At 43.4% G+C, this 27,142-nt stretch overlaps 1 protein-coding gene across 2 annotated transcripts in view; it reads left to right on the plus strand.

The window, feature by feature from the left end:
• Nucleotides 1–27,142, plus strand: part of Mon2 (MON2 homolog, regulator of endosome-to-Golgi trafficking) — a 77,000-nt gene that overhangs the window by 44,691 nt on the left and 5,167 nt on the right. Inside the window, exons 20-33 of one of the 2 annotated variants that reach the window (XM_052164659.1) lie at nucleotides 1,206–1,307; nucleotides 2,328–2,438; nucleotides 4,641–4,816; nucleotides 6,968–7,130; nucleotides 8,601–8,894; nucleotides 10,196–10,394; nucleotides 13,328–13,950; nucleotides 16,486–16,629; nucleotides 17,175–17,192; nucleotides 17,477–17,605; nucleotides 18,820–19,010; nucleotides 20,079–20,139; nucleotides 20,978–21,101; nucleotides 24,481–24,688. In XM_052164659.1, coding sequence (XP_052020619.1) covers nucleotides 1,206–1,307; nucleotides 2,328–2,438; nucleotides 4,641–4,816; nucleotides 6,968–7,130; nucleotides 8,601–8,894; nucleotides 10,196–10,394; nucleotides 13,328–13,950; nucleotides 16,486–16,629; nucleotides 17,175–17,192; nucleotides 17,477–17,605; nucleotides 18,820–19,010; nucleotides 20,079–20,139; nucleotides 20,978–21,101; nucleotides 24,481–24,688 — 2,543 coding nt within the window. The remainder of the gene's footprint in view (nucleotides 1–1,205; nucleotides 1,308–2,327; nucleotides 2,439–4,640; nucleotides 4,817–6,967; nucleotides 7,131–8,600; nucleotides 8,895–10,195; nucleotides 10,395–13,327; nucleotides 13,951–16,485; nucleotides 16,630–17,174; nucleotides 17,193–17,476; nucleotides 17,606–18,819; nucleotides 19,011–20,078; nucleotides 20,140–20,977; nucleotides 21,102–24,480; nucleotides 24,689–27,142) is intronic. The other variant, XM_052164660.1, reaches the window with a different exon arrangement.

Below are 27,142 nucleotides of genomic sequence, written 5' to 3' on the forward strand. Positions count from 1 at the left end.
CGATGTTTGTCTGATTGTCCTAAGGTCCTAGCACTATTAAAAATAGAATAGCCCTTTATAGGGTGTGTGTGTGTGTGTGTGTATAAAAGCACACGTGCGTGCGTGCGTGCGCGCACGTGTCTATTCCCTTAGAGGCCAGAAGATGTAAGATTCCCTGGAGTTACCGGTAGTGTAAGTCACCAGTGTGGGCTCCAGGAACTGGACTTCAGTCCTCTGCGAGAGCAGCCAGTGCTCTTAACCACTGAGCCAACTCTCCAGCCCCCTTTCCACATATAAAAATAAGCATAGTCTGATCACTTCCAAATGTGAAGATAAACTGGCACATGCCTTTAATCCCAGCACTTGGGAGGCAGAGGCAGGTGGATCTCTGAGTTCAAGGCCAGCCTGTTCTACAGAATGAGTTCTAGGACAGCCAGGGCTACACAGAGAAACCCTGTCTTGTCTTGAAAAAACAAACAAATGAAAACTTCTGTAAAAAATCTTTAGGTATGAATCCAGACCTTGTATGTGTTCTTTGAAATGCTACAAATCGTTATGAGGTATACCCCATTCAATGAGGAGGAAAGAGAAGTAGTGATCCTAGGTAGTCATTACTTGGGGAGATTTACTTTCTGATACAGTCTAATTATATACTATTATCTCCACTTTAACATTAAAATTTCAATAGCGACTGTAATTTGTATAAGGTATGTAGCTATTCAGTGGCCTAGTCAAGATGAGATACCAGGCAGTTAAAACTTTGTAGGTGTCAGTCTTAAACTTATTTCTCCATAAATAGCAATTTTCTTCCACAATTCTTAGGGCATCTATAGATTAGCTCATGCAACATTTGTCTTAAATCCCCAGTGTAATTTATCTTACTGACTTTTATTAGAAAAGAAAAAGATACTGTTAAATATTTTCATGCTGCAAATGTTTTGAATACCATAAAAATATTTAGAATACAGAATTTTTTTTAAAAAAAATTAGATTTTTAGGTCTTTAAGGTCTGTAACTTATTCACTTTTATGCCGGTATACTTTGGTGAGAACTCTAGGAGTTGTTTCAAGGTAGCAGGAAGACTTGTCTCATGATAATAGGTTCTACTGTATTTCCTGCTAACTTTGCATATACAAGCTAATTTAATCACTGTAATGTTCTATTTTATTCATAGTTATCACAGAATTCTCTTCAACATATCAAAGTGTAATTTGTTTCCTCCTTAGGAACCATCTCTTTTTGCTGTTGCCAAACTATTAGAAACTGGTCTAGTTAATATGCACAGGATAGAGATTTTATGGAGACCTTTGACTGGCCATCTACTTGAGGTGAAGTGTCTTGCTTAAATACTATCATTGTTTACTGATAAAATCATGTCCATTGATCTTATGATCCAACATAATGACATATTAGCCTCCCCTCCTTCCTCATGCCGTGTATTTTATCAGAGAACTATAGTTGTGCAGTACTTAGCTTGGGGAAGGGTTATCTTGTAAACAATGGGTAAGTGTTTAACTTATAAAATGGCAGTGCTGTCAGCTGTGTGCTAGCATCTGCCTCCTGCCATCACAGTCTCTTGATCCCTCAATTTCAGGTAGTTCTGAAGTTTTGCAGCAGTTTGGGATGAGAGAGAGTTACACATAATGGTGGAGGTAGCAGAGGAGCAGAGCTGTCAGGGTGCCACTAGGTCCCAGACAGTGAGAGTGGGAGGACCTGACGGAGAGAGACAAGGTTGATAAAGGGCTGGCGTTTAACTCCAGCAGCTTCTGCCGGCATGCATGCTTGTGTGTAGTCGGGGACCATGATTGCTTCCTGTCACCTTAGAAGCCTGAGAAAGATACTGTCCTTCTTCCTAAGATGTTACCCATGGAGGAGAGGGGAGATAAATTTACTAACAAAGGATGCTACTAATGAATCAGATTGCTTTATGATGTAGCAACCTCTTAGGTGAGGTTGAGCTCAGGATAGTGTTGTATAAACTGAACTGTCTTAATCAAGCACTAAAGGGTTCGACCCCTAGGGCCAATGGGAAAGAACAATAAAACAACCCTTTAGGGTTAGCATGTTTTGCTTCCTGTGACACTCCTTCCTTTCCTGTGACTTGTTTCGATTTCATCTTGTCTTTTATTTTTCTCTCTTGCTTCCCTTGCCTTTATTCAGAAGGTAAGCATACAGGAAATTTTTAAATACGATTTTTCTTTTATTCTTTACTGAATACATGATATTTTTAAGTTGTAAAAAATTAACAAAATCTGCAGTGTTTTGTTTTTTCTGTTCTCAGGTTAATGTGTGTTTCTCACCTTATGCATATAACTGAATATCCTTTTATTCACTGTGTGTTTGTTCAGGTCTGCCAGCATCCAAACTCTCGGATGAGAGAGTGGGGAGCAGAAGCTTTAACGTCACTCATTAAAGCGGGGCTGACATTTAACCATGAGCCTCCACTTTCACAGAACCAGGTAAGAGTGGTGCTGACCGGTCACTCGCAGATGGAGTTTTATGTTAATTTCGCCTCATGATACTCTAGTCCTCTTTTGTGAGACTGTCTTACGTGCTGCAGGCTGGCCTCAGTTTATAGCCAAGGATGACCTTGAATTCCTGGGCCTCCTGACCTTACCTCCTGAGTGCTGGGATTTAGGATGTGTGCCACCAAGCCAATATCTAAAACAGAATCTTAAACTCAATACTCTGTTATACATGTAGGCTCTGAATCACTCAGTTTCATAGTGGTCTTCATAAAAACCATCCAGACGATGGTGAATTAAGTTCCTGCAGCTCTGACCCTTGCCTCTCACTGCTCTTACCCAGGGACAAAGCATGTGTAGCAGCAGCGAGTTCACGAAGTCAGGGTCCTGGCTGCCGTGCACTGTGAGGCCAGAGGTCACAGTGGTGTCTTCCTCTACGACAGCTCACTTTACTTTTTGTAGACCGGGCTGGCCTTGAACTCACAGCTTCTGCCTCCCAAGCACTCAGCACTCGCTTGGATCAAAGACTTGCACCACCAGGTCCACCTCGCTTCACTCTGGAGACAGTCTTTCCATGAACCTGGAGCTCCCCAGTGAGCTGGACTGCTCTGCCCACAGGCTGCAGTGGGTGGCTGAGGATGGTCGCTGTGCCGCCGGCCTTTTACGTGGGTCCGGATCAGTGCTCAGGCTTACTCAGCAAGGCCCCAATCCAATAAGAGAGATTTCATTGATAAATAATTTTGTCATTCTATACTTGCAGAATTTTTGCCATTCATACATATTTTGCAGTGCAGTGTTTGTTTTTGAGTTCACTGAAGTTGCAGGGTCTCAACACTGAGTACACTTAGTGTCTGTCAGCCATTACCACTCCCCTTCCTATCCCATTGTCTGGTAGCTGTTTTCTACATGAATTCAGCATACCCTTGTGGACTGTTTGTCACCTTTAGAACAGGACGCTTGACAGGACAGAGAGACCTCTGCTGCTTAGTGAGTTCCTTTTTCTCTGCTGTAGCTTGAAGGGCTTGTTGTTTGTTTCTTCCTTTGCTAGGGGCTGAACCCAAGGCCTTGTGCGGGCTGGCCTGTGAGCGCCCTAACCTCAGGGCACCCTAACCTCAGGGCACCCAGTGCCCTTAATGTTTGAAGACAGGGTCTTGCTGTAGAGTCCTGTCTGGCTTCAGACTTTCACTCCTCCTGCCTTTGCCTCCTGAGTACTGAAACCATGGAAATATGTCACTAAACCTGGTAGCTCTGGGTTACAGCTTTAAAAAAATATAAAGTCATCACTGACAAAATGGCTCAGTGGGCAAAGGTGATTTCCATCAATTCTGACAACCTGGATTTAATTCCCAAGACCTACACACTGCAAGAGAGAATTGACTCCTGCAAGCTGTTCTCTGACCTCCATGCATATGATATGGTATATACTTATAAACACTAAATCAGTAGTGATAAAAGCAAAAATTAGACGCCTTTTCTACTTGCTTTAATATCCTCAGTGCATGTAAACCAACCACAAAGGACAAATTTTGGAGAGAAGAAAATTAATGAAGTGCTTTTTAGATGTCAAAAGAGGTAACACAGAGTGTTTTTTGTCTCAACAAATTTTGTGGCTTTTTGTCATTTATGTTAATAATCATTGTTATTAAAGAATATAATTTCAAACTTTGTAGTTAGTTTTTATCGTATCATACTTGATAATTTTACATTTAAATACATGCTATACATTAATACAGTAAATGAAAGATAACACTAGATATTGGGAATTATTTTCTTTAAGTGTAGCTAAGGATATATTTCCTTTAGTGAGGTCTGTTTCTGGGTGGGTCTGTGCAGAGAGGGTGCCCCATCTTTCCCTGAAATTGTACACACTGACGGGAAGCAGAGAAGGCTCTAAAGATCACTGCTAGAGAACTTATATTCTGTTCTTCTAGCAGAACACTTCTGTTTACTGCAATGTTGTAAATGGAAGGGAATCTAAATCTCACAGGAACATCAGAGCTGCGTGCTGCAGTCTGTAGTCACAGCACTTGGGAAACTGAGGCACGAGATCACTTGAGCCCAAATCCCAACTGGGCAGCATAGAGAGGACATTGCAGAAAGATGCCAGTGGGCGGGACATGGGGGTGGCTGATAGTCGTAACAAGGCTGCCTGCATTTCGGACGTCTTTGCCTGATTAGCTTCTTGTCCCCTTTTAGAGACTACAGCTGCTTTTATTGAACCCATTAAAAGAGATGTCCAATATTAACCATCCAGATATTCGACTCAAGCAATTAGAATGTGTGTTGCAGATTCTGCAGAGCCAGGGAGACAGTCTTGGGCCTGGGTGGCCCTTAGTTCTTGGAGTCATGGGAGCCATCAGAAATGATCAAGGGTAAGTGTTTAAAATGGGTGCCCAGTGTGTAAGTGGTCAGAAGGGAGCCGTCCCCACGTCCTCCACCAAGAATCTTTACTCTGCCTCACTGCTCATTACCAAGCTCTCTGGGACTTTAGAAGCAAGCATTGCTGTGCTTCAAAAGGGATAGAAGATTTGATGGATAGAATGGCTGTTTTGTGCCATTCATAGTAGAATATAAGATCTTATTATAAGATAAACTAACTTAACATTTTATAATGCATCTAAAGAACTCCATATAATAGTCTTAGGAAATTGCTTTAAAATGACTGTCATCATTTGTTTCTTAAACATTTATTCTGTGCTTAGTGTATTCCCAGAACTGAGCTTGTTGGCTGTTCTGAGTACACAAATAAACGGCCAACCCCCTAGAAGGAGAATACAGGGAAGAGAGTACTTTACTGTGCGCCAGGTGAAGCCGCAGTGTAGGGGTGGGGCCAGAACATGAACGACATCAGCTGCTTCTAAAGGCTCTGGCTTTTACCTTGGGTGTGTTTGAGAGGCGTGTGAGTAGTTTACACAGGAGACTGATGGAATCAGGTGTGCATTTGACAGATGTGACAAGAGCCCAAGAAGAGAACAGGAAGTGTGGAAGTACTGACAAATGCCCTCTTACAAGTGAGGGACGTTTGAGGTATTTTAGAGACTGACTGGGGACAGGGAGAAGTACAGTCCAGCATGATCATCACACTTGGGACCTAGGTAAATAGTCACATCCCATTAAATAAGTAGGGGTGCAGAAGGAAGAGCACAGTAGGACAGAACATCAGGGAAGACACTGAGCAGGTGCTGGACATTCGGGTCTGAGGTACAGTGTCACACACACACACACACACACACGCTCTTCAGTGACACTGGCACTGCAGTGTTATACTAAAGCTGTGGAGACAATTAATGACAGTATTAGAGAAGTCTATGTTTTAGTATTTGTAATAGTAACTTTCCTTAAATAGTACAATATACTGAGATATTAAAGTAAAATGGATCAATGTGCATCAGGTGGAAGCTGATTTTCTTACTCAGCACAGCGTGGAATGTGCTGTAAGGGTCACAGGGATCCATATGCATTCAACACTGAGAAACTCTGGAACATTCAGAACACCATTGTTTATGTTACTTAACTCTACGTTCAGTGGCTGTGAGAAGCACCATGACCAAAAGAAACTTGAGTTTCTGGGCTGACACATCACCGTCATAGCCCACCATCAAGAGAAGCCACGTAAAGCAGAAACCGTGGGGGAGCGGGGCAGTGGTGGCGAACGCCTTTAATCCCAGCACTTGGGAGGCAGAGGCAGGAGAATTTCTGAGTTCGAGGCCAGCCTGGTCTACAGAGTGAGTTCCAGGACAGCCAGGTCTAAACAGAGAAACCCTGTCTTGGAAAAAAAAGAGAGAGAGAGAGAGAGAGAGAGAGAGAGAGAGAGAGAGAGAGAGAGAGAGAGAGAGAAACTGGGAGAACACTGTTTCCTGGCTTGGCATCCATAGGCGACCCAGGCTGTAGTGCACAGATGGCTGGTGTGTCAGTCAGGTGGGCTGAGGGACTAGCCAGAACACCGCTGACCTTTTTCTCCAAGACCATCTCATGAAATGGTTACTGAACTTGTCTCACAGAACAGATCTGTAATTGACTTAGATACTTTTGAAAGATACCGGTTAGCTATTAAAAACGATGGCACAGCCACACTTGTCCTCAGACACTGAGTACAATTTGTGCACACGCTGGGCCACAGAAGACAGGGTTGGTGCATCAGGGACAGAGGGGCTGTGGCAGTCTCCCCTCCCTGGGCATCGTCCCAGGGCGTCCGGGTTACTGGTTGGTGCCTCGTGCTGACGCAGACTTCCTCTCAGTCAGTCTAGTCTCTTCAGATGGTCTCACTGTGTAGCTCTAACTGCCTCAAACTCACAGAGATCCCCCTGTCTCTGCTTCCCAAGTGCTGGGATTGAACCGAATCTTAGCTGTTAATCCCATCAGATCCCTTTACTTTGTCTCTGAGAAAGCAGAAGTGTTTATGTGGCTGCTGAGGTGCTGTGCAGCCAGGAAGGGCCTCCCTGTTAAAGGTCTAACGTAGAAGTGTGCTTGGTTCTCCTACACCGTTCTTTTAAATTCACACTGCCCATCTCTTTTGTTTTCAGAGAATCATTAATAAGAACTGCCTTTCAGTGTCTTCAGTTGGTTGTGACAGATTTTCTACCCACAATGCCTTGTTCTTGCCTACAGATAGTTGTAGATGTTGCAGGTAGCTTTGGACTGCATAACCAAGAGCTTAATATTAGCTTAACATCAATAGGCTTATTGGTAAGTACTATTGCTTTTTTTATAAGATCCTTGTTAAATGTCTTATGTGGTTAACAGTGAATGCTTACAAATTAAAATTTTTACTGACTTTTCAGTACCAAACATACCCACAGTAAATAGCTTCGGAAACCGTCCATTAGTAGTAGGACACTTGAAACAGTTTCGATATACTGACCTTCAAAGTTTGAGTTTTGCTGAGTTTATGAGAGAACTTCATAAAACAATAATAGTAAATACATATAAAGAAAATCATGGGAGAGACGACTCAGTGGTTAAGAGCACTGACTGCTCTTCTAGGGGACCCGAGTTCAATTCCCAGAAACCACATGGTGGCTCACAACCACCTATAATGGGATCTGATGCCCTGTTCTGGTGTGTCTGACAGCTGTAGTATACTCATATACATAAAATAAATAAATCTTATATATATATAAATACATCTTGATGTAGTGTACAGATTAAGTGATCCTAAATATTACTTTAATAACATTTTTCATATGCTATTTAGTAACAAAGCTTTATTTACAATTTGTGTAGACCCGTAGTCTATCAACAGTACTGTTAGACACAGGAGATAGCATATTGTATTAGAAGGCTCCATGTATGTTTAGCACTTGTAGATTCTTGAATTATTGACATTTAAATCCCATTTTACGTATCTTGAGTATGGAAGCAGTATGTTAGCATATCGCAAGTATTTCATATGAATCAAATATGAAGAGAACTGCCCCCAGTATCTGTAGTTTATCCAGTTGTTTAGACTTGCTAACCTAATGTTACAGTTGAGAAAGTTTGTAAAGCTGAACTAACATTTCTCTACTAGTTAGTACTAAGTGCTTTATTTAGAATCTCCTAAATGTTTATTGTGACTCAGAGATTCCATAAAATTGAACTTTAAATTTCTCACACAAAGTATGTAAGTTGGTATTTTTCTATGAAAAGTACGGCCATGGAAGACTGTGCTGAGTCACAGCCCGCCTGCCGTGCAGGCAGAGAGCAGAGCAGTTGGCTGGCTGAGTGATCACTCAGGCGGGCGTGACCGCCCTGCTCCACTTCCGGTGGACGGCCACAGCGCTGAGCCTGCCAGCAGTCCACACACCTCACTGGCGTGGATAAAGCCTGGCTTTGATGTGGAGATAGTAACTGGGTTTTGTATGATATTATAAATTATTAAATGGCATTGGAATTATTTTATGTTGTGATGCTATTGTTTTAGTTACGATTTTAATGTATATTGTGTAATTAAGAATTATAATGACTAGATGCTATATATCAACACATTGAAATTAATTATTTTTTCTACATACACTTGAAAGTTTTCATAATAAAAAGTTAATGATAAGACAAAGTAATTAGCCACCTTTTCTTGAAATTAGAGGCACTGATGAGGGAAATGCTTCTATTGAATCTCTTCTGAAGCTTAGAGCAAAATTTGTGAATAAAGTTATATTTTCGTACTTTTCTTTTTAGTGGAATATTTCAGATTATTTTTTCCAAAGAGGGGAAACTATTGAAAAAGAATTAAATAAAGAAGAGGCAGCTCAGCAGAAGCAGGCGGAGGAGAAGGGTGTGCCTCTGAGCCGACCGTTCCACCCCGCGCCCCCATTCGACTGCTTGTGGCTGTGTCTGTATGCGAGGCTGGGGGAGCTGTGTGTGGACCCCCGGCCCGCCGTGAGGAAGAGCGCTGGCCAGACCCTCTTCTCCACGGTTGGCGCACATGGGACCCTGCTGCAGCATGCCACCTGGCACACCGTGATCTGGAAGGTATGAAGACGGCCCCGGTCGTTAGCTCTGAGCCGACGGGTGCTGCTATTGCAGGGTACATTTGTCAGTTACATGTGTTGATTTTTAAAGAATCATTCCTGTGCATTTGTTTATTTGGAAAAATAAAAACTTTGGTTTTTGTCATTTTAAATAATAGAAAGTAGAACAAATGTAATGTTTTTGAAAGACTTGTTTATTTTATGTATGTGAGTGCACAGTCTCTGACTTCAGACACTCCAGAAGAGGGCATCAGATCCCATTACAGATGGTTGTGAGCCACCATGTAGTTGCTGGGAATTGAACTCAGGGCCTCTGGAAGAGCAGTCAGTGCTCTTAACTGCTGAGCCATCTCTCCAGCCCAAACAAATTAATTTTTAAAGATTGATTTTCATTATTTTTAGTGTGTGTGTGTGTGTGTGTGAGAGAGAGAGAGAGAGAGAGAGAGAGAGAGAGAGAGAGAGAGAGAGAGAGAGGGGGGGGGGGGGGAGGGAGGGAGGAGGGGGGAGGGAGGGAGGGAGGTGAACAGGTACCCACAGAGGCTAGAGGTTTATATCTCCATTCTCCAGTCCACTCTCTCTCTGACAGGGTCACCCGTTCCTTAAAGCTGCATGTGAAGCCACCACCGCCACCACCACCACCACCGCTTCAACACCTCCTCCTCCTCCTCTTCTTCCTCCTCCCCTCCTCTCTCTTCCTCCTCCTCCCCTCTTCCTCATTTTCTTCCTCCTCCTCTTCCCCCTAGATTTCTCTTTCCTCTTCTGTAGATTCCTGTTTTTCTTTCCTTCGTTCCCTTTTTGTGGCTGTGCTGGGACTTGAACCCAGGACCTTGTGCCTAACCTATTAGTTCATCTTGTCTGTGACCTTTTCTGTTTCATAAACACACCTACTCTGTTCAGTGCTCCTCTCCCTTTTGTTCTTATTTTCCTTTAAGTGTAAAAACTCCCCAAATTCTACCTAATTTTTGCTTGCTGATTGTTTTTTCTAGCACGTTGTTTAGTCATAAGGTCCGTCTGGACACCCATGATAATACTTTCTGCCTGGGCCTGGATCGCTGTTGTCTCAATCCTAATCCCTGAGATGCTTCCACTGATAACAAGTCCGGCTGGTGCTCTGTCTGTTAATTTACTTTTCTAATTCCATGAACTTCAGAATAAGTTTAAGAATACTCAGTTGTCTTCTTTAGTCAGTTTCTCTAATTTATGTGGATTAATAAAACTTAAGTATTTTTATAACTTCTGTTTTGCCATATCTTAAGCTAACTCATCAATACTTTTTATATGATCTTTAAAATAAATATTTAGGTACTCTTTCATCTACTGGACCGAGTTCGAGAATCTTCTACAACTGCAGACAAAGAAAAGATTGAGTCTGGAGGTGGAAATATTTTAATTCATCATTCAAGAGACACAGCAGAGAAGCAGTGGGCTGAGACCTGGGTATTGACCTTGGCCGGAGTAGCACGGATCTTTAACACCAGGAGATACTTACTGCAGCCTCTAGGTGTGCAAATGTTGTCCTTCTCTGCTTATACAAGTGATTTGTGTTAAACAGCGATTTGGAACATCGTAGGAATTTCCTTGGGAATTGATATATTGTACTACCTCCTAAGAGTAGTCAACAGTGTTCACTGTAGGCTTTAGTGTGGGGGGTACGTGTGCTTGCTCATTGCAGTGGGGGGAAAGGACCTTCTGTGGACTCACCCCTCAGTCCAGTGCTGAGCAGAACACACACAGGGCTGAACTTGAGAGAAGGGCCATAACTATGCCCATAAGCCCCAAAGAGCAATAGTGACACATGCCAAAGAGAGTCAGTGCACCGTGAGTCTAGAGTGGCCTGGCGAAGCCTGCACGGTGGCCTGAGAAGACAGCATCTCAGAAGGGGAGGTGAGGGCAGGCTTGTCGACAGACAACAGACAGACAGAAGACTCAAGGAGTGGTGAGCAGGCTAGCATGCCGGACTCTCTGAGAAGAGGAGAGCAGGCTAGCACACTGGAGTCTCTGAGGTGAGGCATAGGAGGCCAGGCTGTGTTAAATGTGTCTAGGGCTTGGGACCTCATCCTAATAGCAAGGTAAAGAAAAGCAACAGTGCTGAAAGTTTTAAGCCATAAAGAGACTGGATCAGATTTTTGGTTCCCTCTGGTTGGAGAGAGAAGGAGTGGGCAATTCAACAGTATGGCCGGCTGCTGAGGAAGCTGTTCATATAAATCAGCGCTTCTCAAGCTTGGTGAGGCTCGTTTTTATAGAGAACGTGTTAACTCTGGAGACTTCATTGTCGCACTAGGGTCGGATGAGCACATCAGTCGCCTGAAGTGTAGGTGCCAGGGTGTGATGGTATATATCCTAGAGTGTGCAAGACAGTGCCCCAAACAAAGAATACCCAGATAGGGATGCCAGTGGTTTTGCAGCTGAGAACCCAAGGGGAGGTTGAAATGCTTTTGGGTTGAATGGCAGTGTTGGGAGAGTACGGAAAAATGGCGGGACTGTTGGGCAGGCAGTGCTGTGCGGGGAGTCTCTACACCCAGGCAGGTGAGTGCAGCATGTGGTGGCCAGTAGACCACACTGGATGTCCTACCGTCACCCTCTATCCATCCCCTGCACACGTGGACGCTGACTGAACCCTGACCTCCTCTCTGCTCCCCAGTGCTGAGGTTGCAGAATCACATGCAACCTGGCTTTGCAGAATCACCTGGCTTTGATACAGGGTAGGGGATTTGAACTCTGACCTTTGTGTTTGCATAGCAAGCTCTCTGCAATTAAAGCTCATGCCCACTGCACCTGTTGTTTGCTTGTTTGTTGTTTTTGACGTATGTTCTAGAAATTAAGCTCAGACTCAGGCCCTCCTCTACATGCCTGGCAAGCACTTTAATGGGTGGACCATCCCCAGCCTCCTCTAGTGTTTTTGTTTGTTTTTGAGCCTGGGTCTTTGTACATAGCCTCGGATGGCCGTGGAACTCACTCTGTAGACCAGGCTGCCTCTATCTCCCATGAGTTGGGATTAAAGCTGTGTGCCACCATACCCAGTGTATTTTTGTTTAATTTAGGTTTTTCTCTTTGTGTATGATTTACATATGATGGAAATACAAATATACATCATATTTACATATGAAGGAATGTACAGAACATCACTATTAACACCTGTGTTTACTTTATGCCTATAGGCATGAATTGCTAAGTACTGATTATAATGTTCTACATGAAAATATAAGCCAGCTCACATGGCTTGAATAATTTTTTATAATGTGAACAGTAGTGAATTTGCTTTTAACAGACCCATATGTGATACATAATTATATGTAGACTTTTACAAGCTAACTTACTGGTTGGTGGTTTCTTTCAGTGTTTATTGTGTGTATGTGGCGTGGAGCACACACATGCCGTAGCGTATGTGTGAGATATATATACATAAAGAGAAGGTCAGAGGAAAACGTTGAGGGATAAATCCTCTCCTTCCACCATGTGGGCCGTGACAACTGAAGCCAGTCATCGGCTTCAGCCATCTTACCAGCCCACTGAAAAAATGTCTGAGAAAACTCAGAGGCATGAAGGTATTATAATATGAAGACTACAGTGAATTATGAGGCATGATATGTAGCTTGTTTTAAACATTTAGACATTGAAATCATGTGGCATGCTGTTGTAAGTAATAACTTCTCTCTGGCGATTAAGAGTGAGAACAGAGAGTTCAGTGGTAGACTACTTGCCTGCCATCTATGAAAATGCCAGTTCTACCCCTAATACTGGGAGAAGGGGCGGCGGGTGGGGATCGTGTGTTTAAATCATTAATAAAGGTAGCTTCTGGGTAGCAGCGACAGTGCCGCAGAGAGCACGCCTTTCGTCTCCTATAGTTTATTCTAGTCTCCTTGGGCCAAAGCAGATGAAAGCTCTACGAGGTGTGTACCCCACTTAGCACATATATAATGTTGATAGAGATGTTCTCCATGTGGGGGGTTGTGGGATTTTTAATTAGCACTTTTATTGTTATGTATGGGAGGGCATGAGTGGGCGGTCTGCTCAGCGTGTATAGTGAAAGTGGAGGATGGCTTGAGGGAATTGATTTGTTCCCTGATGCACTCTCCGTCCCTGCCACACAGGGTCCTGCCGGGTAGCTGGCCTGTGAGCATTTGTGTGGCTGTCCTGACTGCTCCCACTGTCTCACCATAAGGTGTCTGGATTGTGGAAGCAGGCTACCCAGCAGGCACTGTGGGTCTGTGGATGGAGCTCAGTTGTGAGTCTTATGTGGCAAGTGCCTTTCCGCTCCGCCATTGTGCCAGCCATGCCTCATAGTTTTAGCACATTAGATTTTTAGTGTACTAATTTTATTCTTTAGATTTCTATGTCAATTTAAGCAGAAAATAAAGCAGCTATGCTTCAAAGCATCTAAGAGAATTTGGTCATTTTAATGCTAATTCACCCCTTCCCCTTTTCTTGGCACAGGAGACTTTTCAAGAGCTTGGGATGTTCTTCTTGATCACATTCAGTCAGCTGCACTCAGTAAAAACAATGAAGTGTCCCTGGCCGCTCTGAAAAGCTTCCAGGAAATCTTACAGATTGTGTCCCCTGTCCGAGACTCGGAGAAGCCCGAGACACCTGTAGTTAATGTGCCTGTGCCTGTCCTTATAGGAAACACTTCAGGCCCAGGCCTGAGCAGGCCGTTTGTAAGAACAGATTCCATTGGAGAAAAACTTGGAAGATGCAGCTCTGAGCCTCCCGTTGTGACTGATGAGCTTGAAGATCAGAAGCTCTGGTGGGCTGCCTGGAACACCTGGCACAGAACCGGCTCCGAGAGCACAGAGCCGCCCCGCACTGTGGACGAGCTGACCTTTATCCCCAGCCAGCCTTTCCTTACGGCCTTAATTCAGATCTTCCCGGCCCTCTACCAGCACATAAAAGCCGGCTTCAGCATGGCTGACTTGCAGAAGCTGGGCGTGATCCTGCACAGCGCGGTCTCTGTCCCCATCAGTTCCGATGCCTCTCCTTTCATTCTCCCGTCTTACACGGAAGCCGTCCTGACAAGTTTACAGGAAGCTGTGCTTACAGCCTTAGATGTTCTCCAGAAGGTAACCTGATTTTAATGCTTGCATAACAGCAGTAATGAATATGATTCTTGGATTTTTATTCTACTTTATTTTTATTTTTGTTACGGTAAATTTCAGAAGATAAATCTAGGATTTTCTGAGATTGCTGTGTATGTGCACTTTGGGATAAATTTAAGATTGTCAAGATTTTTAAACCGTATTCTTGAGATAGTTAAAAGAAAAGTAATGAGGTCCGTTTTGAGGCGTTAAGCTGCTTCTAGTCAGAGTTAGTTCTGAATTGTTGGTAGCCCTTGAAAATGTGGATTTTTAGCCATGTGTTTCTTTTTTTTTTTTTTTTTTTTTACAACAAATCAATAAACAGATATAACACATCATGAATAAATCCAGACTGGGAAGCAAGACCATATCAAAATAAAAGCATTTTTAGGTTATCCAGGAAATTGATATGCCAGCTCCTAACTGTCACGGTCCTACACAAAGGCTCGCAGGCTGGCCGAGCAGGTAAGGGAGCCTACCGTCTGGTGAGGGCCACATGGCAGAGGGACCCCAGGACGAAACCTGAGACAGGAAGACCCACACGAAGTGCCACCAGCCTTGGTGACAGTGTGAGACCATGTCAGGAAGCAAACAGTGACAAAAAAGGCCAGCTTGGTAGTCAGCCAAGGCCGAGAGAGCCATTTGTTGCTGCCGGCCAGCAAGGCTCCTCTGTGAGGAGACAGACCCACGTGCTCGTTCCTGCCTCCTTTATTCCCAGCTGGAATGACGGAAATGCTGGGGAGCTTTATGCTAATAACCACGGCACCCCTTCACTGCCCCAGACATAACCACGGCACCCCTGCACTGCCCTGGACATAACCACAGCACCCCTGCACTGCCCCGGACATAACCACAGCACCCCTGCCCTGCCCCGGACCATAACCTCAGCACCCCTACCCTGCCTCAGATATAACCTAGGCACCCCTACACCGCCCGGGACATAACCACGACACCCTACACCATCCCGCACGTAACCACAGCACACCTGCACTGTCCCGGACATGACCTTGGCACCCCTACACTGCCCGGGAGGCTGGCAGGTTAAGCAATAATTTTTATCTGTTTAACTGTAGTTTCATTGTTCATGAAACAAATTGGGAATAAGCCGAAAAATTAATAGAATCCGACATTCAAATATTATTTGAGGGGCATGAATTTCTATGACTAAATTCAAAATAAGTTTGTAAATTTTTCCATTGTAGAAAATATATGTAGTTCATCATACTTATATTAGGGTTTTATTGCTGTGGATGGATACCATGACCAAGACAACTCTTATTAAGGACAACATTTAGTTGGGCCTGGTTTATAGTTTCAGATGTTCAGTCCATTATCATCAAGGCAGGAAGCGCGCAGCGTGCAGGCAGACATCAGAGGAGTGGAGTAGTCCCCAGCTTGATCCACAGGCAGCCAGGAGGAGACTCGTGCACACTGGCCAGACGTGACATATGTGTGACATCTCAAAGCCCTGTCTCCACGGGGACACACTTCCTCCTCATGGCCCAAACATTCAACGCATGAGTCTGTGGGGACCAAACCTACTCAGACCACAATACTTTTCCCCCTCTGACTAGATTATACAAATACATTGCTTATGCATTTCCCTAACGTGAATAAAAAAGGCTTTCTATCAGAAAAATGTCATTTGGAGAATTCCCAGATTCTTGGACTCTCTTAACTGCATATTCAGGTTTGTTATACATGCATAGAAGGTAATGAAAAACAGTACACATCATTTATTTTCAAGGAAAAACCTATAACTACTTCAGCAGAAAAAGAACAAATATAATTATTCATTGTGGCTACTGGGAATTTATCTGAGCTTTGACTCTGAAACAAAATGTAACAGTCATTCCATACCCTGAAAACTTCTCCCTATCACTAGACTCGTTTTATATAATGGTTTCAAAGATGTTTTATGTTTCTGCTCTAACGCCTGTGACTGTGCAGACCGGGCCTGGGTGGCTCTAATGCCTGTGACTGTGCAGACTGGGCCTGGGTGGCTCTAATGCCCATGAGTGTGCAGACCGGGCCTGGGTGGCTCTAATGCCTGTGACTGTGCAGACCGGGCCTGGGTGGCTCTAATGCCTATGAGTGTGCAGGCCGGGCCTGGGTGGCTCTAACGCCTGTGAGTGTGTAGACCGGGCATAGCGTAAATCAGCTGTTGTATCCTGAGCTCACAGCACTTACAGTGCAGTCAGCGTCGCCTTGGCCCACTGCTATCTCGTGGCTGTTTGTAGCAAGTCTCAGATGCACACCCCAGCCTCACCTGCATTTGTCATCACAGGCTTGACCTTTGTCCTCTGTGTTAAAGAGTACGTTAAGCTTCATTAAGAGCATCTTTAACCTGACTAAACAGTATAAGGCTGCCTTTTGTTTAATAATTGTTTAAGAAGCCTGATCCCCAGTGTGAAAAGGCGGCACAGAGTGAGATTCTTAAGGGTCTCTGAGTGAGCAAATGCATACACAGGAAGAGCTTTCTAGAGTTCACACCATGTATCCTAATGCTCTGCTCCGCAGGCCATCTGCGTTGGACCTGAGAACATGCAGATAATGTACCCTGCTATATTTGACCAGTTGCTGGCCTTCGTGGAGTTTTCCTGTAAACCTCCACAGTATGGACAGCTGGAAACAAAGCACATTGCAAATGCCAAGTATAACCAGGTACCTCACAGATTGTATTTATTCTGTAATATGTTATAAATGAGTTCCGATCAAGAGACGCTTTGGTTACCCAAGGAAGCTTTCGCTCATATTCAGATTAGAAGTAGTATCCGAGACATCATCTCCTTCTTCAGAGGTCCTTCTCAGAGTTTGCCCTGTGTCTGCCCTTGTTTCTTCAGAAGAGAGAGCTCCTTTCCACCCTTCTCCTTTGCTGCCCCATTCTAAAAATCGGGTGTAAACCCCCAAGCCTGATTTTACCTTTAAATAGATATCTACAATGCAAGATGAAGAAATCTGTGTGTACTAAACAAATTGTCCATTGCTGGTGTGAAATTTAGTTGGATTTTACATACATTTTCATAGCCTTAGTTGGCAAATTATATCTTCATTTTGGCTTATAGCAAAAGTAAACTTTTGAATGCACGTACATGCTGATTTTCTTCACTCAACATAAAAATTATAATTTATAGAGTCCAAAAAGTAGTTCTAATGTGTATTAATTTTTCTCATTCTATTTGTCCTGCATCACAATGGAATCACAATAGATCCAACTATTTGCACCGGTGAGTTAAATTTCCTAAACCTGTCCTAACCTGCTGGCAACACAGTACATCTTCAGTCCCCATAGAACGCTCGCTCTCTGTGCTTCCCCAGTAGTTGTAACTTTTGCCTGAATGAGAATTATTTTTTATGAAGTGCATTTGTTTTTTGAAAACTCTGCATGTAATGTGATCTGACCTAGAACCAAAGCCTGAACTTATAAGGAAAAGGAGCTTTCTTCTCAAAAACAGTATCATTTCCTTCAGTCCCCTTCCCTCTAACTCCATGTGAAAACATTACTTTCTAGGCGGAATGGGTAGCCTTGAATTATGTACCGTTCGCTGAAAGATCTTTAGAAGTAGTTGTGGATTTGTACCAAAAAACGGCCTGTCATAAAGCAGTGGTGAATGAGAAGGTCCTCCAGAATATTATTAAGGTAAAGTATCTTATTTTATCTCTATAATTTTATTTGATATTGTAAAATTATTGAAATTTCTCTAGTCAGTATATTGGGATAAGTGAAGAACATTCATTATTTATAGTGACTTCAAATACATGAATTGTATTTGGCAAACCCATTTTTTATTATCTGAGATGTTTTGGAGTGGGGTGAGGGTACCTTAGTAGTATGGCTTGAACCCAGAGCTTCTAAAATGCCAGGCAGATGCTTTTCTGCTGAATTCTACCTCTAGCCTGGTTCTTCATCACAGTAGCTGTGATGTGGTTCTTAAAGGAGTCCTCAAGTCTTACGGGTGCTCAGAGGGAGCGTGTCAGCTGAACTGCTGATGAAGACTGGCGCTCCAGAGGCCAGCTCCCTACGTGGTACATATGTGAAACACCAGGTTTGGATTTCTTTTAACAAATTAAACATTTGTTCGCTATGTTTCTTATTATTTCTTCACGTTCCCTTGTTTGAAGGACAACTCTAAAGCTAAACTCCTTTTCTAGGTTTCATATTCTTGCATGATTAATTTATTGCAGTATTAGAAAAAGTACATTGAAATATTTGAGAAAAATATAAAATCAAGGAATTTTAGTTCTCAAACCTGGAAGTATCTGAGGTTGTTAGCTTTCCCTAGCCACCGGGAACCTAAGGCAGCATTGGCCTCACGACAGGAAGCCCTTAGGGACGGTACTTTCTGCTGGGAAAACCGCATCAGATAGCTGCAGAATGGGACATTTTCTGTTCTTGAGTCTATATAATAGTATCCTTGTTGTGATTTTAAAGAAAGAGAACTGAGGTTTGAAGAAGTTGTTAACGACTCATGTTTAGATGATACCGTGCTCAAGCTCATGTTGAGCACGTGTGTAACCCAGTACTTGGGAGGCTGAGACAGAAGGATAGTGAGCTTGAGTACAACCTGAGCTACATTAGTGAGACTCCATGTCCAATTAAAACACACACACATGCTGCCTTAGAGCTGAGGTTGGCTCAGTGGTCCTGGCCATCCTTAGCATGCGGAAAGCCCTGGGCCTAGTTCTCAGCTCCAAACAGAACCAAGTGGGACTTTCCAAGAGAAGCAGTCTTTCTTAACCAGCTTTTCAGTGAACATCTGTATGCTGTGCTTTCATGGTTTTACCTGAAGTTTAGTGCTGAATGTAGCGGTGCATATTTTAACCAGTCTTAACCAAACTGAACTTACTCTCCAGACTCTCAGGGTTCCTCTTAGTTTGAAGTATTCGTGCCCTTCCGAAAGCACATGGAAACTGGCGGTAGCCTCTCTTCTCAAAGTCCTCTCTACTGGGCTGCCTGTTGCCCGACAGCACGCTTCCTCTGGGAAATTTGACAGCATGTGGCCAGAATTAGCCAGCACGCTTGAAGACTTCCTCTTTACTAAAAGGTCAGCTCGTTGATCTGAAATAGAGAGGGACTCATTAAAGAGATGGGAGACTGTCTACAACTGTTGAGATGCGGGTCTTACTCCATTCACAGTCACTGACTGCACCGGGCTGCACACCCAACTGGAAGGGTGTTTCTGTGTCTTGGGTGCTTTCTCTCTGGTGGGAGGACGAGTGCTTGAGGCAGAGGGCTGGTGCTCAGTGTATCTGTACATTTAAAGTGTACAAATGAGCAAGGCCTGCTAGCTGTCCAGCTGTAGGGGTAAGACTGCACTACACCTCTAAACTAAATGCATTGATGCTATTTATACATATAAAAGAAAGTGATACAGACTTAAAAGTCAGATAAGGAAGGGAGGAGCCTTGTGACCTGGGGCATGCCAGCACACACCTTCTTAGGCTCCTGCAACTTGGGTCTCTTCTGTTGACTGGGATGGCACTGCTTACTTCTTGGGGCTGCAGTGAGGACACATGAGAGGAATGCAGACAGAGCTCTCACAAACACCGACTGGTTCCAGCTGCTGTTGTAACAGCTGTTCTTAAACGGTTAATATGTCAGTATTCTATACATTATGATTATCTTACAATCCAAATCAGAAAGTCTAGACTCCGCCTTGATTCTTTCGTAACTATTGACTTCTCTGTCTTGCTCTAATGACTTTGCTTTAGAAAATTAAATTAGGCCTTTTCTTTATGAATGTTCTCTTAGATTTATTCTAAAGAATTTAATGCATTGTATTACAAACAATAATGGGCTTGATTGAAGGTCTTTTATGTCACTATCAGGTAGCATAAATAACATCAGGTGTAATCTCAATGGTGATCTTAGTTGTGGGGATACCTTTCTTATTATACTGGGAGAAGTTTAGTTTTACAGATGTTCAGTTCAAGATTGCTCGAGTGTTTTAACAGATCATTTTCAGTGAGTACTGTAATTTGAAAGCGTCTTCTTTTAAGTGCGCCATAATGTCTCAGCCTGAGCAGGAAGAGCTAATGTTTATCACTCGAATTCTGTTTATCTCCACTTTGTTCTGGAAATGAAATCAAGTCTTTCTTTTTTTCTTTTCTAGCACACCTCCAGATAATCTCTCTATTCAAGAATTTCAAAGAAATGAAAGTATTGATGTTGAAGTAAGCAAGCTTAGAACTTGTTCCTGTGTTTTACTGTATTTGAGAATGATAAATGGAATGTGAAGACTTAGGGAAGGGCACGTGTGTCGTACATGCCCCCCCCCCCCCGTGTGTGTGTGGGGGGGGTGTCTGTGTGTGTCTGTATATACTTGTCGGTGAGTCAGAGGACAGCTTTGTGGAGCCTTCCACTTTACACGGGTTCAGTACCTGCTGAGCCGTCTTGCCAACTTGAGGCTTTTAGCTTTGAAGCTGTGCTTGGTGAAGGTTGGGATCTGTTGGCTTTGAGGTAGCTGAATGTTAAAGCAAATCAAATACATGATTGTCCCGTGTAGACTTGAAAGTCTAGGCGTTGTCGTGGCTCTGTAAAGTCTCGCCTCTGCCTTTGCTGTTCAAGCCTCATGCACGCGTCTCTTTCCTCTAGAGGATAAAGTACTGTGTGTTAGTTAGGACAAGGCATGCGACAGAAACAAATAAGACTTCAATATCTCAGTTCACAGTTTCTGGTTATGACGAATAAGTTCAACATTAATTTGGATATTTAGTGTGGGTGAATCTCATATATGGCTGAGCACCTTTCTGTATATTTATGGCTGGGGGAAGATCAACATGTTAGAACTGTAGCACAGTAAACCTTAGTGTTGACTCTCCTTATAGGTAAGATGGATGAAGAGACAGGCTAGTGGTCATGTTGTAGTAACAGTAAAACCTTCATTGTACTTCGATCAGAGAAGGTTCGTTTCTTTTTCACAAAGTAAAATTTAGCTTTTACTCTAGAAATGATCTTTGAATAGGCCCCTCTCTTCCAAGGAAAGACTAGATCTGACTCCCTTTGCTGTAGGTTGTTCAGCTCATCAGTGCGGAGATCCTCCCGTACGCCAACCTCATCCCTAAAGCGTTTGTGGGTCAGATGATGACCATGCTCAACAGGGGCTCCATCCATTCCCAGCCGTCCTCCTTCACAGGTGCGTACAGGTGCGCTCAGGGGCCAGGCCCACAGTGCTCCAAGCAGGGCGCCTAATCCTCTGTAAATCAGAGGGGAGGGAAGGAGGGAGGGAGGGAGGGAGGGAGGGAGGGAGGGAGGGAGGCAGGGAGGCAGCGTTTAGGGGTGTGATGGAGAATGTGAAGGTTTATAAAGGGAATGTAGGTGTGTTCATATATGTAAGCTCTGATTGAGTGAATCACACAGTACTTCTGGAATCTGGTGAAGTTATGCGTGGTGACAGAATTTACTAGATTCTGAAGTCATGGTTTATTGTAAAGAGTTTAGTATAGAAAGAAGAGAGTAGTCTGCCACTTAGAAAGTGCTTTTAGTAGGGAAAATTTCCTTAATATTTCTTAAAGGAGCAAACAGTAAGTGCCTACTGTGTGCTGCATTCTGCTAGAAAGGTATCACAGTCTTGAAAACATTTCTGAAGATACGTACCACAGTATTAGAGAAAGGAATATGTTTAGTTGGATTGAAAGACTCCCATAGTCAGGATACATACCACATATTAAAGAAAGGAATGCTTTTAGTCGGATTGAAAGAACTCTCCTCATAAGAAAGAACATGCTCCACTCATTATGCCCTCTCATATGTCTAAATTCTGTTATTATCTCTAGTTACTAAAACGTGTGTTCAAATCTCAGAAGTAGGGCTGGAGAGATGGCTCAGTGGGTAAGAGCACCGACTGCTCTTTCAAAGGTCATGAGTTCAAATCCTAGCATCCACATGGTGGCTTACAACCATCTATAAAGAGATATGACACCCTCTTCTGGCATCTGAAGACAGCTACAGTGTACTTACATATAATAAATAAATAAATATTTTTTTAAAAAAAATCTCAGAAGTAATTGTGACATGATGGGACTTTTCCTGTGAGGTCATAAACGTTTGCAGGTTGTTGTTGCCCTTAATCCCAACACTTACTAGACCCGAGGTCATCATACAGATCGGCCACTAGATGGCTCCCCTGCTGCTTACTCCTCAAGCCGCGGGCTTCCCGCTCACCCCTGTATTTGGGAATTTCGGAGAAAAATAATTAGGCGGACTTAATTTTTATATAATACTTATATTTAAAATGGTAGATTTTTAATAGAGTACAATTAAAATTAGGTACAAATATTTCAAGTGCTGAGTCATCGTGTATGTGTTAGTCTTAGTTTTCCAATAGCTCTGCCTATTGTGTGTGGTGGGATGTGTACCAGCGCCAGGGAGCCCCGCCCACCTGCCATGTGTGGTGTGAGCACACCAATATTGATGAAAGTCTCTCACACACTCTCCAGGGACTCTGCATAAAGCACATGTCGCCTCAGCTTTACCTTGGAGTTTTCCGTAAACACACAGAAGGACATTCCATGCTAAGCAAGTTCCTATGATCACTTGGTTCTTGGCTCTTTAGCATGACCTGATGGCCAGAACTCACAGACTTCAAGGGGAAAGGCCAGAAGAAATTAATAAATAAAAGAAACTGAGGGATGAAAGAGACCGTCACGGGGAAGTGTGGTGCAGGCAGACACGGCAGTGGGGGTAGCAAGCTGTGGTCTCATCTTCCACCCCAGGGGAAGCGAAGAGAGAAAGCAAGAGTGAGAAGGGGCGGGGCGGGGCTGATGGAGAGAGAGTGAGGCCCTCCCCACCTGTGTGAGAGAGGGAGAGCATTTGTACACTAGGAATGGTGTATGACTCTGAAACCTCAAAGCCCACCCCCAGTGGCACCCTCCTCCATCAAGGCCACGCCTCCTAAGCTTCCCCAAAAAGTACTTCTACCTGTGGAATGTGGAGTGTTCAAACGAGAGAGACTATCATTCAAACCACAGTAGTGATCAAGAAAATAGAGCAGAAACCAATGGGAAGATGTGTGCTAAGATCAGAAAAAAATAAAATTAGTAAGAGGTGTTTATCTGGTACCTCTGATAACTATCTCTTTTGGGAGGGAACAGAGAAATATATAAAAGGAAATTACTAAAGACATACTCTCACATTAGAAATGATACCTCTGTGCCCAAAACAGTAAAGGATAAAAGGCCTGAGTAAGACATATCACAGAATATCAACATACTTAGGATAAAAAGAAGATAGTCACACTTTTCAGCCACAAAAACTTTTCAGATGGCCTACAAGTTCCTATAGGAACTGCACAGTTCTCAAGACTTGACATGGTGGCTAGAAATGAAGAGTTCTCACCTTGGAGGCACGAGGCCCGGCTGGGCAAGGCTGAGTACAGAGTAGTAATTCTTATTCCTCAGCAGAAAGGATGTGGTTCCAGGGTTTCTGCCTCAGACGGGGTGGGATAGGAGCGTTCCCACTTCCTACCAGGCTCTAGAGCAGTTAGGAGCCAGCCACACCTCTTACCACAATAAAGTTGTGGCATCCTCAGAAGAACAACAGATTTATTTTCCCTCATCCCTTCTTAGGAGGTCACTTCAGAATATCTTCATGGAAGCAGGGTAAGCCGAGAACAGCAGGAGTCTAGGGTTCTGGGGGACTGCAGAGCCGAGCAGCCGCGTGCTCCAGAAACCATGCTGCTAGGGAAGGAGAAGCGAGGGCATCGGTTGTGACCTTTGACTTACACTGAGCTCTTGAGAAGTTAGTTCAGGTTTTGTCATTGTTGTTTAAGGGGTGGTCTCAGACACCCCAAACTGTCCTCAAAAAACACACACCTCAGTGGCTGGTGTCAGGCTTCCCCTGTACTCTAGAATGACCTTAAACCTTTCCTTCTCACGCTGGAGTTGCAGCCATTTGCCATCATGTCTACTTTATGTAGTACTGGGGATTGAAGCTGGAAATCAAACGCAGAGCCTCATGCGTGCTAGGCATTCTGCCCACCAAGGGACAGTCCTTGCCCTTGAGACTCACTTTATAGCCTTGTCACAAGTAAGAAAAATGTTGGGACCAGCAGATAGATGGTTGCCACCAAACCTGAGGCCGTAAGTGCAGTCACTAGGGCATGTCCATATGGAGAGCCGACTCTTCCTCACTTCCATGTATAATGTGGCATTATACTTATGTACGTACACATACACACGTGTACATACACACATGTGTACATACATACACATGTACATACACATACACATGTGAGCACACACAAACATATACATGCATACACACGCACACACATGTGCGCAAACACTCTAAACAAACGAAAACCAAAAAAAAAAAATGTTGATTATGGACAGCCTTGTTTTTCATGTTCCTAGAGGAAACATTATTTACTAGATATTTAATAAATATTAACTGTAGGTTGTTCATCAGTGCCCTTCATCTTACTGATAGAGTATTTTATTCCTAGATAGCTAAGCTCATTATTAATGTGCACTGTTGTAACATTTTTTAACAATCAAATATTGCTAATTTTACAGAAGCAGAGATTGACATTCGTTTGAGAGAAGAATTTTCTAAAATGTGTTTTGAAACATTGCTCCAGTTTTCCTTCAGTAACAAAGTCACAACACCCCAGGAAGGCTACATCTCACGGATGGCACTTGCTGTGCTTCTAAAGAGGTCTCAGGATGTTCTGCACCGCTACATAGAGGATGAGAGGCTGAGTGGGAAATGCCCTCTCCCAAGGTGCGTGTTTAATTAAGCAGAAAATACATTGCTATCATAATGAGTAGCAAAGATAGCTTGAAACCAAGAGATTTCTTAAGAGAACTAGATGGGACTGAGGTCGTTGATAACTGTGTGTGCCCTCCACAGCGTAAGTATTCCTGGGCTTTGCTGCAAATACATGATGATGATGATGATGATGATACTCAGGCCTTCCTTGTAGATTAAAGACTATGACACATGTATCATAGTACCTTTGAACCTAAAAAAATAGTAAATCTGACAATACATCCTCTGCCACAGGTTTCTGTATGAGAACTCATGGAATTGCATGAAAACACAATCTTAATCTCTAAAGAGAAATTAAGAGATCACTTATAGGTTTGATTGACATTTCTTGATTTCTGTCACCTGTCCCTGCCTTGTCTGATTTTTTTTTTCCTAATCTGTTTAACAAGCCCCGCCCCTAGGCTGATCTCTCCTAGGAGACCCAGCTTGTGGCCTTGGCAGGGGCTGCAGGGCTGACCTCAGCTGAGCTACAGACTGGAATTCAGCAACGCGTAGCTTTTTTAAAAAATGTACAAACTGGAGTTTAAGTCAAAACAGACAGAGTAGGACAGTGCAGAAGTGCCCAGGTCAGGGAAGCGTGAGGGACAGCAAGCTCCTCGTGAGGAGGTGTGCTGCTAGAGAACCAGATCACCCACGAGCCCTTGTTTCTTTATCAATTTCTGACGTTGGAAGTGATCTGACAAATGGTTTTCTTTGTTAATCGTTCCTGTGCCCTGCCAGATTGCTCACTGTGGCTTCGTACCAGTTTAGATTCCCCAGGATTATATGAATGCTCTTTCCTCAATTTTTAAGATTTTAAAATTCTTTACTCATTTAGAGTTTATTTTACAGTTTTCTAATTTGATGAGTGATAGTCACAAAATTACATTTTAAAAAATGACCAAGCTGGGCAGTGGTAGTGCACGCCTTTAATCCTAGCACTTGGGAGGCAGAGGCAGGTAGATTTCTGAGTTCAAGGCCAGTCTGGTCTACAGTGTGAGTTCCAGGACAGCCAGGGCTACACAGAGAAACCCTGTCTCAAAAAAACAAACAAAACAAACAAACAAAAAAAAGACCAATACTTGCTAACCTCTACAGTCTTGAATTTTAAATTTCTAGATCATAAATTATAGGCCTCCACCTTCAGATGTATATACAGAAACATCCTGAGGACAGCTTACTAGTAATTTGATTTTGGACATGATTAAAAATGGATTGATTAAAGTTGATTCCTGATATGTACGTGAAAGTACAGAGATAAAAGCTATCTTGAGTGAATATTATTACTAGGTCAAAAATATTAGTTCAGAAAACATCTTTCCTTCATTTTTTTGTGTTGAAGATTTAACACGCTCCTTTAATATTTCTTTTAAATGTTATTTTTGTTATCTTTACTTATGTGTTAGTATGTGGACATTAGTACAAGTGCCTGAAGAAACCAGGGGTGTGTAATGTCCTGAAGTGTAATGTCCTACAGGCAGTGAGAGCCGTCTGATGTCGGTTCTCGAGAGTCACACGCAGGTCATCTGCAGGAGCAGCACACAGCCCTAACCTCTGAGCTGCCCCCCCCCACTCTGCCTGCTCTCTGTTTATAGTCATCTGATAAAGCTGCTTCATTTTGTGTCGCAGTAGTCTGTGTTTCCTACAAGTGACATTTCAACATCAGTCTGCTCACAAAGAACATTTGGTGCCTGAGGGTGTCACTCAGTTGCTTGAGTACGTGGCATGGTTGAGTCCCCAGAACTGCATCAGCAGGGCTCATCTCAGCAGACAGGAAGTGAGGCAAGAGGGTCAGAGGGTCAAAGTCATCCTCAGTTACAAGTTTGACATCAGCCTGTGACTGTATGAGGTCCTGTCTCAGATTTAAAAGAGAGGCTTGGCAGAGTGCCCTGTGCAGTGCCAGAAAGGCCTGTCTCTCTGTGGGATAGAGATCTGTACCAACAGTACAAGGGATGACAGAGCCAAACCTCCATTGCCGTTGGGGGAGGAAGAAACCAGGGTGTTCTTTCCACCCTTGGGTCCTGTAGTACATGCTTACCGGTTATTGTTAAAGGTAGGCGTCTCAGAGTTAATGTCTGCAGCTTCATGGTTGTACAGTCGGAAGGAGGTCTCTGCAGTTCTGAGAGCGGTCAGCCGCAGTTTAAAATAGCCAGCAGGCATTGGCAGGAGCTTCTTTCTGTTTCATCTTTGGCAGATTTCTATTAACATTAACTAGAAACCAAAACATCAGGTTTTAGAAAGTTTTTAAAGCATGTGTTATAAAATAGTGTAGTGGCACATGCCTTTAATCCAAGCACTCGGGAGACAGAGGCAGGCAGATCTGTGTTCAAGGCTAGCCTGGTCTACAAATCAAGTTCCAGGACAGCAAGATAACAGAAAAGCTCTGTCTCCAAAAAAAAAAAAAAAAAAGTCATTGTAGCTGGTGGC

This window comes from Apodemus sylvaticus, chromosome 20, assembly GCF_947179515.1.
Source record: "Apodemus sylvaticus chromosome 20, mApoSyl1.1, whole genome shotgun sequence".
Lineage (NCBI taxonomy): Eukaryota > Metazoa > Chordata > Mammalia > Rodentia > Muridae > Apodemus > Apodemus sylvaticus.